Source organism: Anser brachyrhynchus (genome assembly GCF_964034855.1).
Source record: "Anser brachyrhynchus genome assembly, chromosome: 13".
NCBI classification, from domain to species: Eukaryota; Metazoa; Chordata; class Aves; order Anseriformes; family Anatidae; genus Anser; species Anser brachyrhynchus.
In genome coordinates this window covers 16,493,093-16,505,388 of record NC_137708.1, presented here as the reverse complement: position 1 = coordinate 16,505,388, position 12,296 = coordinate 16,493,093, and the positions used below count along the sequence as shown (strand labels likewise).

The following is a 12,296-nucleotide window of genomic DNA, read 5'->3' as shown; positions in this document are numbered from 1 at the left end:
GCTGGCCAGAGGTGGAACATCCTTCCCCCTGTGATCCTGGCCCCACGAACCAGAAATTCAAGGAGATGCTTTAGGAAGTGAGATACCAGCATCTCTTAGCAGGCAGAGGAAAAGGGAGCACAGCAAGAGGGGCTCCAAAAACTCCTCCTAATCACAGAACACCCATTAATTAATACATGCATGCAGCTGGCATTAGAGTCACCAGCTGGTACTTGCTTAGTGTGATTACTCTGAATATGAAGTTTTTCATCCATTCAAGTATTAGCTGATTTGATTTCCATTCCAGGTCAGCAGGGCCTGTGAGTCATTATCCGCTTACACCTGCCTGACAGCCCAGGCACGGTGCAGGGGGGTGTCATCCCCAAAAACCCATCCCCCAAACCCCCAGGGGCAGCTCACCTGCTGGGGAACCAGCTTTCTTCTCCACAGCTGCACGGCGAAGGCTCAGGACCCCCCAGGTGATGCAGACTCAGCCGCACTCCCCTGCCTACAGCTGAAAAGCAAAGGCACCTTTTCACCTCCCCACATGCATGAGTGGTTTGGTGGAGGTGAAAGCTGCACCTGCGTGAGTCCAACCCTTCCCTGGATGTTTGGGGAGCACTGTGACAGCAGCAGGGCATAAGCTCCAACTCAAAATCCTGCAGGGCAATACAGAGTAGAACAAGAACAGGACCAGAGTTACCTGTCATCAACTGCAGCCAAAGAGCCAGCACGTGCTCCTGGGTAGAGCTTGAAGTTTATGCAATCCTCTCAGGCCTTGGTACCTAAAACAACTTCCCTCTAACTTCTATTGCCATTTCTGAAGAGAAACCTGGAGATGAATTAGTGCTGAATAAGCAGCTGGAGGGCTTCTCCACACAGCACAAGCCAGGGTCAGGCCCTTTGGAGGAAGGCCTCATACTGTTTATGGCAGCCTACAGACATGATAAAAATCTGCACTTTTATAAAGCCTCCATAAAACTATGCTTCCTAGGATGCTGGATCATATTGTTGGTAATAGAAGATGAAATAATACAATATTGCTTAATATGCGTTACATTTGCGATGTACTGTTCCGGGGCTGCACTTGGAAGATACAAAATATATGTGCAAGGATAGCATGGGAGAATGCACCGATTTATGATGAGGAGTAAGGAGGACTAAAAGAATGCTCAGTTTGCAAGACATCTAGGTAACTGGGGCCTCTTGGACCCTGGGAACTGGATCAAACCAACCTTGCGGTTTGGACTGAGACCAAGGGCTCAGAGAGCATGCCTAAGAAGAAAAGGTTAAGAAGTTCAACTCTGATGAAGACATCTTACTTCATCCCGATGACCACCAGAGAGTAATACGCAAGCGCAGAAGGACTGATAAGATAATTAGCATACGAAGCGGGGCTAGGCGGAGCTAGGAAATGAATATGCATAGATGTGTTGTGAAACTTAATGCATATGTAATATTTTAGGACATAAAGGAGAACTGAGTGAACAAATCGGACAAAGTTAGATTTGGGCAGGCAAGCCCCTAACTTCCGGCACCTAACAAAGCACCTTCATATAATCACTTTGTGGATTATGTGTTTTCATGAACGCTAACACTATCAGATAGAAATGCATTCATAATAGGTAGGAAACCAGTTCATAGCGCCCGCTAAGCGCCCTGATGCAGCTACACCAGCACACCCAGCAGGAGGCAGAGCTACAATGCCACTGCCTTGGAGGTCAAGGGCATCCAACCCTCCTGCTGCCCCAGTCCCCACCTCTGTGCACGCACGCCCGCACTGGGAGCAGGCAGAAGGGCTCTTCTTTTGGGTCCCCTGGCAGTGGTTGACTTTAAGAGGGCACAGAGCACTCGGCTTTCCCAGGGCTGTGGGGATGTGCTGCCACTGGGTAGAGGAACAACTGCTCGTGGTGTTAATGCCTTCCCCGAGAAGAGGCTGCTTCATATCGTCTTGAGGAGAACAGGGCCCGTTAGATCAGGCAGCCCTGTTTCGCAGCCGACGCACAATTACTCCCTGCAGAGTGATTTCCAATGCTTTTTCCAGGCTAATTTGAAGCACACCGAGCTCAGGGGGCCTGGATGCTTCTCCCAGGAGGCTTCCTGCAGCCTAATGGACACTAATTAATAGATTCCACAACCTCTGAAATAACAATTAGATTGGGAACCAATAAATAATGCAGGACATGCCTGTGTTTACAAACAGCGGCCTGCACAGAGCTGATGGCACACTGACGTTGTGCAGAAGTTCAAGAGCTGCCAGGAACCCACAGCGAACCCCGCACCCTGAGCTCCCGAAGGCACCTTACCGTGTGTGCTTCCCTCTGCCTCTGAGGTACAACTACACTGGAGTGCACAAACCGCAGGGGATAGATGCTGCTAAATCCCAAAGGTGGCCCAGGCTGCAGCAGTCAGTCTCTTTGTCACTTCTGGATGATGTCAGCCGGGGTTTTAGTCTCTTCTGATACCAATTAAACAACATTTTACCAAACAGATCACAACAGTTTAATAAGAATATTAGCATACATTAAAAAAATCCTGCACGGTCACAGGCACTCAGCCCAGACAGACACCCCCGCCCCTCAGCAGTAACATGACCACTTCTGAGGAGGGTAAAATGATGTTTAAAGATAGCGCTGGAAAGGGGAGGGGGGAGATTGGGCATCGGGGACTTCTGGCTCTGAATACTTACTGCAGCCCTTGCCTGAGTCACCTCCAGGTGTGGTCATGGGGGAGCTGCACTGGTGTCCCCCTGGGCTCAGGAGCACCCCAGGCACGGTACGGAGGAGGTGACAGCCACATGGGAGCACTGGGGCAGGGGACTGTGGCTGAATGCAGCCTCCTGCTGACCTTGCCAGGCTGCAGTACAGAGGGAGCACCTTGGAACCTCTCTGGGAAATGGGTCTTACGCGCCGCTGAGGCCACGCTCTGGGGAAAGACCTGCAGGTCTGCTCAGGTCCTGCTCTGCCGTCACTCTGCTACGCCTGGCACAGAGCAGGAGCTGAAGGCTTCGGTCTGCTCTCCCACTCCTCTCACTATCTTTTCAGGCAGGTGATGCGTTTCAAGAGAGACTTTGTAAGCAAAAGTACTTTGCGGTCGCAAATTCACATCTGTTTCGTGCTGTGCCATGGCAGCATCAGAGCAGCTTTTAATTCAGGCATTGGGCATGTTTCTGGGGCAGGCATCTTCCGTGGTGTGTCCCTGCTAAAGCTGATGTCGGAGGTAGCTCACCAGCACCGGGGGGATGTCCAGCTCGCCGAGGGCCTGCGCGTGGCCAGCCTGCTTCAGGAGGCGCCTCACCGCCAGCCTGGACTGAGACATCAAGGATTTGGGATGAGCTGCATAAGGAGAGGGGGAAAAACAAAACCATCACTGCAGAGCTTCAGGACACACAACCCTGCTCCCCTCCAGGTCGTGTGCTGTCAGCAAAGGGAGCACTGATGCACCCAAACCAAGCATCTGCTGGGGCTGGGCACGCGGTGCAGTCAGGCACAAGCTTTGTGGCACATGTTTTGTGGGAGCTGGGCACGTAGAAAGGAAATCTTCCAATATTACACTGAAGAAGTGCCGTTTCCCTGGACCTAGGCAGCACAGGAAAGCTGCAGCAGAAATGAGAAGAACAAAGAAAAGCAGCATTTAACCCAAAAGGTTTATATTAAGTGGAAATACCAGGCTGAGGAAATTCCCACATGCTCCAGATCAGCACCAGCAGCAGTGAGGACAGTCATTTAAAGCAGCTCCTTTAGGAAGCTTCTAGAAATATCTATGAAAAGCAGATGCCAAGGTGAGTCCGACTGTAACCACATAAACGTATGCAGTAGCTGCACCGAGTCACACCAAAGACCCCTAACTGGGTAGTCTGTCTCCAACAACAGCCAGCAGGGGGAACTGAGGGTATTTGGTGGACATTAGAAGCAAGCCGTGCCATGATACACTCCCCTAAATCCCAGCAATTTCTTCTGGGAGTTTCCTGGGGCAGCACGTGTATCTGAGCCATCATTTAATCACCAGTGGTGGACCTGTTCTCTGCAAATTTGTTAAATGCTTCTCTTAAGGTGTTCAGTATCAGCGCCTTTTTTGTGGGTGTTTTGTGTGTGTGTGAACACCATCGTCATTGGGGGAGAGGGAGAAAGAAAGAAACGTTCAGAATAAAATAGCAATAATATTCAAGAATGTAAGACTAGAGAGAGCCATGCTCTCAAGTGAGGCTGCAAAGAAGGTCAAAGCTTGCAAGAAAGCCTTGCCCAGGCTGATCTCTCCCTCTCTGTGGGGGAACAGAATTAAAGGGAAGGGGAATCCAAAGCAACTTGCCCCCAAATAAACAAAAATTGGTGCTAATTTCCAGCCCTGGGGCCACACACACAGATTACCTCTCGCCTGCAACAGCAGCTCCAGGCCCTCGCTACCGGCTGGCATCTTTTCCACCGTGACTTTTGGCAAATAGATGTCGGCTCCAAAGTCGAGGAGCAGCTTGATGAACTCACGCCGGCAGCCGTGCCTCAGGCAGATTTCCAGCAGAGTCTTGGGCTCCTTGATGCGCGCGATCATCTTCTCTTCGGTGCAGTTGTAGTTGGGATCGGCGCCGTAGAGCAGCAGCATCCTGAAGCATTCCAGGTGCCCGTAGACGGCCGCGAGGTACAGAGGGCCAGAGCAGGCGGCGGAGTTGGCGGCCCACTCGGGCACCCTCGCGTGGACGTTGGCCTCCGCGCCGTGGTCCAGGAGCTGCTGCAGGATGCCGAGGTCCCCGTCCCTGGCTGCGGTGAGCAGCGGCGAGCTGTTGTTGTAGATGCTGCCGGAGGGACTAGCCCCTGCCTCCAGCAGCGCTTTCACGCACTCCAGGTGGCCGTTGCTGACCGCCGTGAAGAGCGGGGTTTGGGCCTTCACGTCCAGGCTGTCCACCTCTGCCCCGTGGGCCAAGAGGACCTCCAGGCTCCGGAGGTGGCCCTTGGAGGCAGCCAGGCGCAGCGGGGTGCTGGGAACGCCCCAGCCGCTCCGGCTGTTGATGACCCTCTTGTACCTGTCTTGGCTCAGGAGCCTGTCAAGGGTTTGATAATCATCCTCGGATACTGCTTGGTTCAGTTCCTCGCTTTCTCTGTTACCTTCTTCATCTTCTCTGGGCTGGAGCATGGAGAAAATCTTAGTGATATCCATTAGGCTCATTTTTTTGGTCTGTCTCCTGAGCACCACTTTCATTGTAAACAGTACAGCCCAATATCTATGGGACAACAACACAGGGTTAGAACCAGTTACCTCTGACACCAACCCTACCCTTTCGTTATTATTTTCTACACATTATTGAAGGAATATTCTCAAAAACAACCATATTAAGTTTCTGACACGCCTATCCCACTGCCTCCACGGGTGAGGAAATCCGCACTGGATTGATCCACATTAAGGCAAAGACTGAGGACATCGCTGTAGCACTCGAGTGGGCCACCTCCCCTTAAAACGTTGCAATTAAGAACATGCCAAAAGAGGTGAATTTGGTGAAGGCCAAAGGCTGTGTGGATGAACTCACAGACCTTTTTATTTTAACTATTAAATGCTTTTCTGCTGCCCCCAGAGGTGGGGACGGGCATGGGACCACTCACAAGATACTCAGAGCTCAGGAGGGAATCTGCATGGCCACAAACTTTTGCAAGGACTCTGCACCCGGCTGGTAAATGAAGCTGCCCATTTTCCCAAAACCCTCAGAAATCACCCCATCGAGCTGTTCCCAGTGAGAGCTTGAGGGAAGACCACATGGGAACAAGTAGCGGAATTGACTCTGCTTCATATGGGCCAAGGCTTCTGTAAAAAGCCTCACTAGTAGCTGCATTTCCAGGTATTTTGAGGCCTATGGAAAACACGATTTAGGAGCTGACAGCATCTCTGGGTTTTGCTCAAGAGCACTCACAAACAAGAACTCAACTTTTCAACCCAGTCACTTTTTTTTAAGGGATTGGATTTCACAATAAGAGAGGAAGCTAACATGAACACAGCCATATTGTTTAAGGATTTTCAGCATCGCCATTCCTTGAAACGCTGACATTCAAATTCAGTGCAATGAACTCCCTCCTCTCTCCTGCCTACTCAAGGAACAAGGCTGCAGGAAGGAGCTGTGGTTTTTCTAGCAGGCTGTGCAGGGAGGAAAGACAGGGGTTCCTGAACTTTTATACCCACACTGGGACCAAACCCCAGGGTGTCAGCAGGGTCCAGCCTTGGGGTGTCTGGGCAGCACCAACAGAGAGGGATGTGATGTGGGACAGGCAGCCGAGCAGCTGGACGCACTACCCGGGCAGGGCAGAGGAATTCCTTGTGGCACCGCGGCCTGCAGCAGCTCGGGTTTCCTGCAGGAGAGGCAGCAGCAGCGGGAGGGCTCAGTCTCCCCCGCCTCAACGCAGCAGGGCGCTGAGCAATTAGCCCCATTCTGCAAACGAGCATCTGATAGCAGCAAGGCAAAGCCGCAGGAGACGTGTCCCACATCAGCCTTTGATAGCAAGGTGTGCAAGCTCAGAGGGCTCCCCTGCGCCGAGTCACCTTCGCATCGCAGCTCTATTTTTGGGTTTGAGAGCAAGTTTGACAGCAGCTAGTGAAGGCAAAGCTCTGTTGCATGTCCACCTGTTAAACGAACCCAATCCATTTATAGAGAAACACTTGGAATTATATATTACTTTTATTCTTTAGACACACCAGTAACAAGTGCTAGGGCTTTGGAAACCTCCCTACTGACACAGCTAAGAGTTGTTTGGGGGGGGGGGGGGGGAGCTATGTGTGGGATGGTGGGGGTGGGGATTGAGGGTCAGGGATTATTACAGATTTGATCTGAAAAGAAGACAGTTATACTTCCAATGAAAATAGTCTGGAAAAATAAAGCCAACTGTAATATTTCCTGAAGGCACAGATTAGGGGCAATACTTTGACAGTGTAAACACTGGTGTGAGGAGCTTGCAGATGCTCCTTGATCCAAAAAACTGTAAGTCAGAGCTTTCGACACTTCAGATAATGCAAGCTGTCCGTGTATCTGTGGACACAAAAAAGGCTGGAGCCGAAGATGACACAAAGTCCAACAGAGTATACTCACGCCTTTAAAGCTCTGGCTACCAAGTGATCTTCAACACCCCACGCTGCCCACGCATCACTATGCTGCTGCCTTACCTCTGTGAGGTAGGTGATGCTCACACCCGAGCCAGGCAGGGCTGCCGCAGTCCCATGGCGAATTCCCCCGCGGTTTGAATGCAAAATGGAGGTGAGAGAGAAGCTCTTGCTCCGCCAGGGATGGACATCCACTGCGCGCAACTGGAAGGACGCAGGCTGTCAGGCTCACAGCTGAAATGCCACTGCGGGGAGAAGGGCCAGGGAGCTTGGGCTAATTTTAGCCCCAGCAGGCATTTATCTTCCCAATTCCATTCTTGGAAAGTTCCCACTGGGTAAATATAGATAGGGGCAGCAGGGGGGAGACTCAGACAGGTGCAGGAGGCTGTTTGACCCAGGGCAGTAGCTCTGGGCAGACACAGGCTCCATTTGCTTCAGTTTCCTTGCTGAAATTGCAGGGAACTGCTTAGTTTTGAGTCCATGCTATGACCCAGCTCACCAGGCACTGCCCTGGCAGGACAGCCCTGCCACAGCACTGGCCTTCACAGCACCACCGTCCCACTGGATTCCCCTATTAATGCCTCTCCCGAGTGCCTTTTCCACTTTCAGAACAATAATGGGCAAAAGGTGCTCTCCTCCCTGCTAAGCCTGCCAGAACAAGCCACTTATTTGGCTTTATAAAATTGCACAGCATATAGCGAGGCAAAAACTTTACAGGGGCAAACACAAAAGGGGGAAGGAGTGCTTGGACTGTCTTATCAAAAGCTGTCAGCTGGTAAGTGTAATCGTATTGTATACAGTTCCCTGTAAACCTTTTCCTAACTTTTTGGTGGTGGAGCAGGAATGGTCTGACAGCTTGAAGAAGCACTATCAGTGGTACTAGATAATGAGAAAGGAACCAAGTTATCCAGCAGGAAAAATCTCTGCTGTAAGAACTGAAATCAGGGGATGCTGCAAAACATGTTTGAAGTCATGTTGTTCCCCTCTTCTGCACTCCAGTGAGTTTATAGTTGCACTGTGAGAAGTGTGGAAAGTAAGAAAGTGAAATATTAACAGGTTTTAGACTTTTGGCTTACTTGCAGTTTCACTCTCTCCAAATTCACTCAAAAATATTTATTCTACAAAAAGGTCCATTTCCCAAAATCAAGACTCCATAAAATTAAGAAAGAAATGTGAATAAACATCTGAGCAAAAGCTGGGAGTTAAGGATTTATTAAATATCAAGAAGCCGCAATCACAACTGGGATTCTACAGTCAGAAAAGCCAACCCTGACTGGAAAGCCATTCAACAAAACACAGAAATAAAAACAGCAAATAAAAAGGCAGAGTATGGGGGAGGGGGGGAATACAGATAAGTCAATACACCTTGAAAAATAGGAAATGCAGGAAACTAAGAATTTAGACATGAAAGGAAAATCCTTAAATGGAAAATTTAAGGATAAATTGCATATTCTTTTGCTGCTGCTTAGTTTTCAACCAAGAAATCTCAGAAGCACTACCAGCTTTTTGGCAAAGAGCAGTAATAAATAAATCCAGGAGTAACGAAGCAAGGAGTTTGGAGTACTTGTTGAATAAATCTACCCTTCAAAACCATACAAAAGCAAACTGAAATACTTTTTATGCTCCTGTAAGTGCTAAAGAGCCATGTTAAACAGCATCTTGCATGACTACTTAAATCAGTAGATTCAGATAAACACTAAACAGGAGCCCAAGCAGAGCTGACTGATAAGTCAGACCCATTTTGGTTAAGCTTCCTAATGCTTCAAAGCCTGGGAAGGCTGAGGAGTCAGGAGGAACATTTGTGATCTGTCTGAACACCAAAAGCAAGTGGACTCACCCTGAGCTAGTTTGCTGACCTGCCACATTCTCTAGGCAAAGCAATTCCTTTCTCAGCTGTCCATTAACTGGAGAAGAATTAAAGGGCAGAAGTATATTTAATGCCAATCAGAAAGGTTTTTTGGAAGGTAAATCCTGTCCAGTGCAGTTGCTTTCATTGGAAAGATTATAGCTATTAACATAGCTGAAAAAAAGTAATGAGCTTTCTGATTTAACACTGCAAAGGATTCTGACTTAAAAGTTTAGCACTAAACAGTACCAAATAAATCATTTTGCATTAGGATTAGGGATTTACTAAGAGTCCTCAAGGTCTGAAATGCAGTTATTGTGTGGGGATATTTCTGGCTCCTGCCTTTGCACTATAAATCTCCGCAAAACAGTAACAATGCCAGAGCTGCTTTGAACTTGGACTTTACCCCTGTGCCCATTACAATACCTGCTCGCAGCTTGCTGGCACTTGGCCTGCCTGTTCTGCCGGCCACACGCTCAGCACTCACTTGGACGTGGCTCTGGTGACAGCCCCCAGCAGCAGTGTGATTCGGATTTTAGCCACAAGAGGGCAGGAACAGACACCCTGCGCCGCTCGTACCTGCACACGGGCAGCTTCCAGGGCACTCCTCAGCATTTTATAGCCAAATGGCTGTATTAACCTACAAAATGCGTGGTCAAAACCACTGTGAGACGAGCTCACTGAGCTGAAGAAGGAAGCGAGAAGCTTTTTTCCTCCTCCATGAGCAGTAATTCCTCAAGGAACTTGAGCCACGGAGGCTCAGCAGCACGGAAAGCCAGCTCCCTGCTTTCGCTCCCTTCCAGGCACTTATTTCTTTTCGGATCCAAGGACGCTGGAGCCAGCGGCTATAAACTGATGTTAGAATATGATCATTAAGGACCTGAAAAGAACCCAAACTCAGCATGTACCCACTCTGTTATGCGAGTTAATCTGTGTGACGCTGATCTTTCACATAAATCTGCCTGTCTGTCCCAGCATTCTCTGCTCAATGTGCTCCAGGCTGGCAACGCTCAGGTTATTCATTGCAGAAGTAGGAGGTCTCTTTCCTTTTATTTTGCGGTACTAAAATTCACTGGTTTTAATTCCAAAGATTTGAAGGTAAAGTAAAACCCTAAGAAGCTCTGAGTCATGCCACCCCCAAAGACAACTTTGCCCTGAGATCACAAACTATATACTCAGTAAGCGAAGCTTTTTTTTTTTTATTATTCAAAGTATTAGGCAAAAAGAACAGGCATAGAAGAAATACCTACTCTTAAAGGATTCTCCAACAGCAGGTAAGATCGCAACAACCTTTCAGAACCAGGATTTCTGACCTGTGAATCACCATATTTACCCCACGTTTTTAAACCACACTTTGGATCACAGCATAACAACAACAACAAAATCACTGCTTCCAAAAAAGCAGCGTTCAAAGGAAAGGAATCAGCAAAAGGAAAGTGTTAAATTCTGAAGTGTTATGTGAAAGGAAGAATGAATAGGATAAAAACCAAGAACTGGATTTGATTTTCTTAAAAGAGAATGTGCTCCCCTTATCTTGGTACGGTTAGATCAGATGATCCTGAAGGTCTTTTCCAACCTTAATGATTCTGTGATCTTCATCCTCTCCCCAGTTTCCCCTTTGTCAGGTAAGATCTGTAAACACTTGTGCTGTTTAACTCCCTTCCATGCCTCACTGGTAAGGGTGACTGTACAGAACAACCCCAGAACACTTGCAGGACCCTCAAATTCTCAAGAATCACAGCCTCAGCCTTTGGTTCACATTTGCTTCATTCCTGGTGTGCCAGCCAACAAACTCATTAGATAAGAGCAGCACCTGATAACTCTGCTTATACACAACTTAACTGTGCCCCCCCCCCCCCCCCCGTGTTATTTATTGTTATTTATTTTACCAGTTTCTACTCACACTAGATTCCTTGCTCCTCTCTCCCATGGCTGAGCAGGCTCCAAGATCCATTCCTTGTTAAGAAAAGTGGGGAGGAAATAAAAGATTCAGTAAACAGCATTCACTTTTCCCCAAACCACTGGAATAGAGACATGGGAAATGAGGCTCTGATCTGAGCTAAAATGTGTATTACTCTTATGGTTACCCTGTTTTGTCTCTCCCATCTCTTCCACCATGCCCAAGTGAAAAAAACCAAACACGGGTTACAGGAAAACACTTGAATATGGAAGCTTTGGATTGCATGTGAGAAATTGTAATTAACACACCTTCTGCCTGTAATTGAAGAGACATTTTGTCTTCACTTTATTCAATCATGTGAACTTGCAAGGATTTGCAGCAGCTCCACGTTAACTGACCTGTGCAGACCCATGCAAGGCACTGTGGGCGTGGTGAAGGTTCAGTTCTGCTACTGCACTTCATTAACAGATGCATTTGTCCGTTTTACATGTGCATGAAGTCTCAAATTATTGCCATCATCTTTAACTGATGGGTGACTGAACTGAAAGGAACAGAGCACAGAGTTACGTCGCCACCAAAGAATTTGAGTACTACATTACTCAAATTCCGCTCCAATGCAGAATTAAAACAAGTATTTAAACGTTTCTGGCACATATGAACCTGAACCTCAACAAGACAGCAAGTTCACTTAAATGTTTTTCCCATCTAAACAGTAGGCTTGACTTCAGTGCATAGCTCCAATTAAGTTTACTGATCAGTATTTTTATTCAGTGTATTTCAGGAGCTGTTCAAAACTAGAGCTGATAGAACCACAAGCTTTTAGCAAAACTCCTACAATGACCCTACATGCAATCTACTCCCTCAGCACTAATTAGCTTCAATAGTGAAGTTTTAAATCCCCCTCAGCAAAGATGCTGCCTAACAGTGTTTCCCCAAGATGTAAGTTAGTTTTATCTATTCCACTCATGCTATACTCATTACATGCTAACAATCCAGTTCAATGCAAGGCAAGTAATCTAGGTAAATGAAAAACTTCTCTGAAAGCATTAGGAATATTTAAACCAAGCAAAATAAAATAAAGAAAGACTCTCAGACATCTGAAGACTGAGTATACCCAACTGTCAGGCATATTTTTGGCCTCCATACATAGAAGATACCCATTTTTAGGATGTACAAGGCAGTGGGAAGGATTCACCAGCTGGGTAACAGGTATTGGCTTTGGGCCCATTCCTAGTGTTCATGGTCTCACCGCCCTCCCGACTGGTGATGGATAGCTGGGGGCTATTCATACTTCAGATTTAAGCCTGAATGGCCTGGTGCTGAACTGACCCAGGAGAAACAGCTCCTCTCTCTCTGCTGCTGCCCTTCTGTATGTTCTTCTGCAAGCGCCCCCCCATCTCTCACATGGCATTAAAAGCCTCCCGAACACTTCTTTTAAAATTACTTGCTAAAATAGCTTACACTGCTTTGCCAGGCACACATTTAAACAGTTTACATAAA

General features: G+C 47.9%; 1 protein-coding gene across 6 annotated transcripts; it reads right to left on the bottom strand.

Annotated features, from left to right (window-relative positions):
- Positions 1–2,457: 2,457 nt before the first annotated feature.
- ASB12 (ankyrin repeat and SOCS box containing 12) lies at positions 2,458–11,220 on the bottom strand. 6 transcript variants are annotated; one of them, XM_080553881.1, is made up of 3 exons: positions 7,114–11,220; positions 4,347–5,191; positions 2,458–3,314 (listed from the first exon to the last, which is right to left on the bottom strand). In XM_080553881.1, the coding sequence occupies exons 2-3, from the start codon at positions 5,167–5,169 to the stop codon at positions 3,181–3,183; spliced, it is 957 nt and encodes a 318-aa protein (XP_080410007.1). In that variant the 5' UTR covers positions 5,170–5,191; positions 7,114–11,220; the 3' UTR covers positions 2,458–3,180. The 6 variants fall into 6 exon arrangements, with proteins under 6 accessions (XP_080410007.1, XP_080410006.1, XP_080410003.1 ...); XM_080553880.1 differs by having other exon boundaries at positions 4,347–11,220; XM_080553877.1 differs by lacking the exon at positions 2,458–3,314 and having other exon boundaries at positions 3,325–5,191.
- Positions 11,221–12,296: the final 1,076 nt, after the last annotated feature.

Coding starts and splice junctions, on each gene's coding strand:
- ASB12 (XM_080553877.1), bottom strand. CDS start 5,169: ATGAAAGTGGTGCTCAGGAGACAGACCAAAAAAATGAGCCTAATGGAT.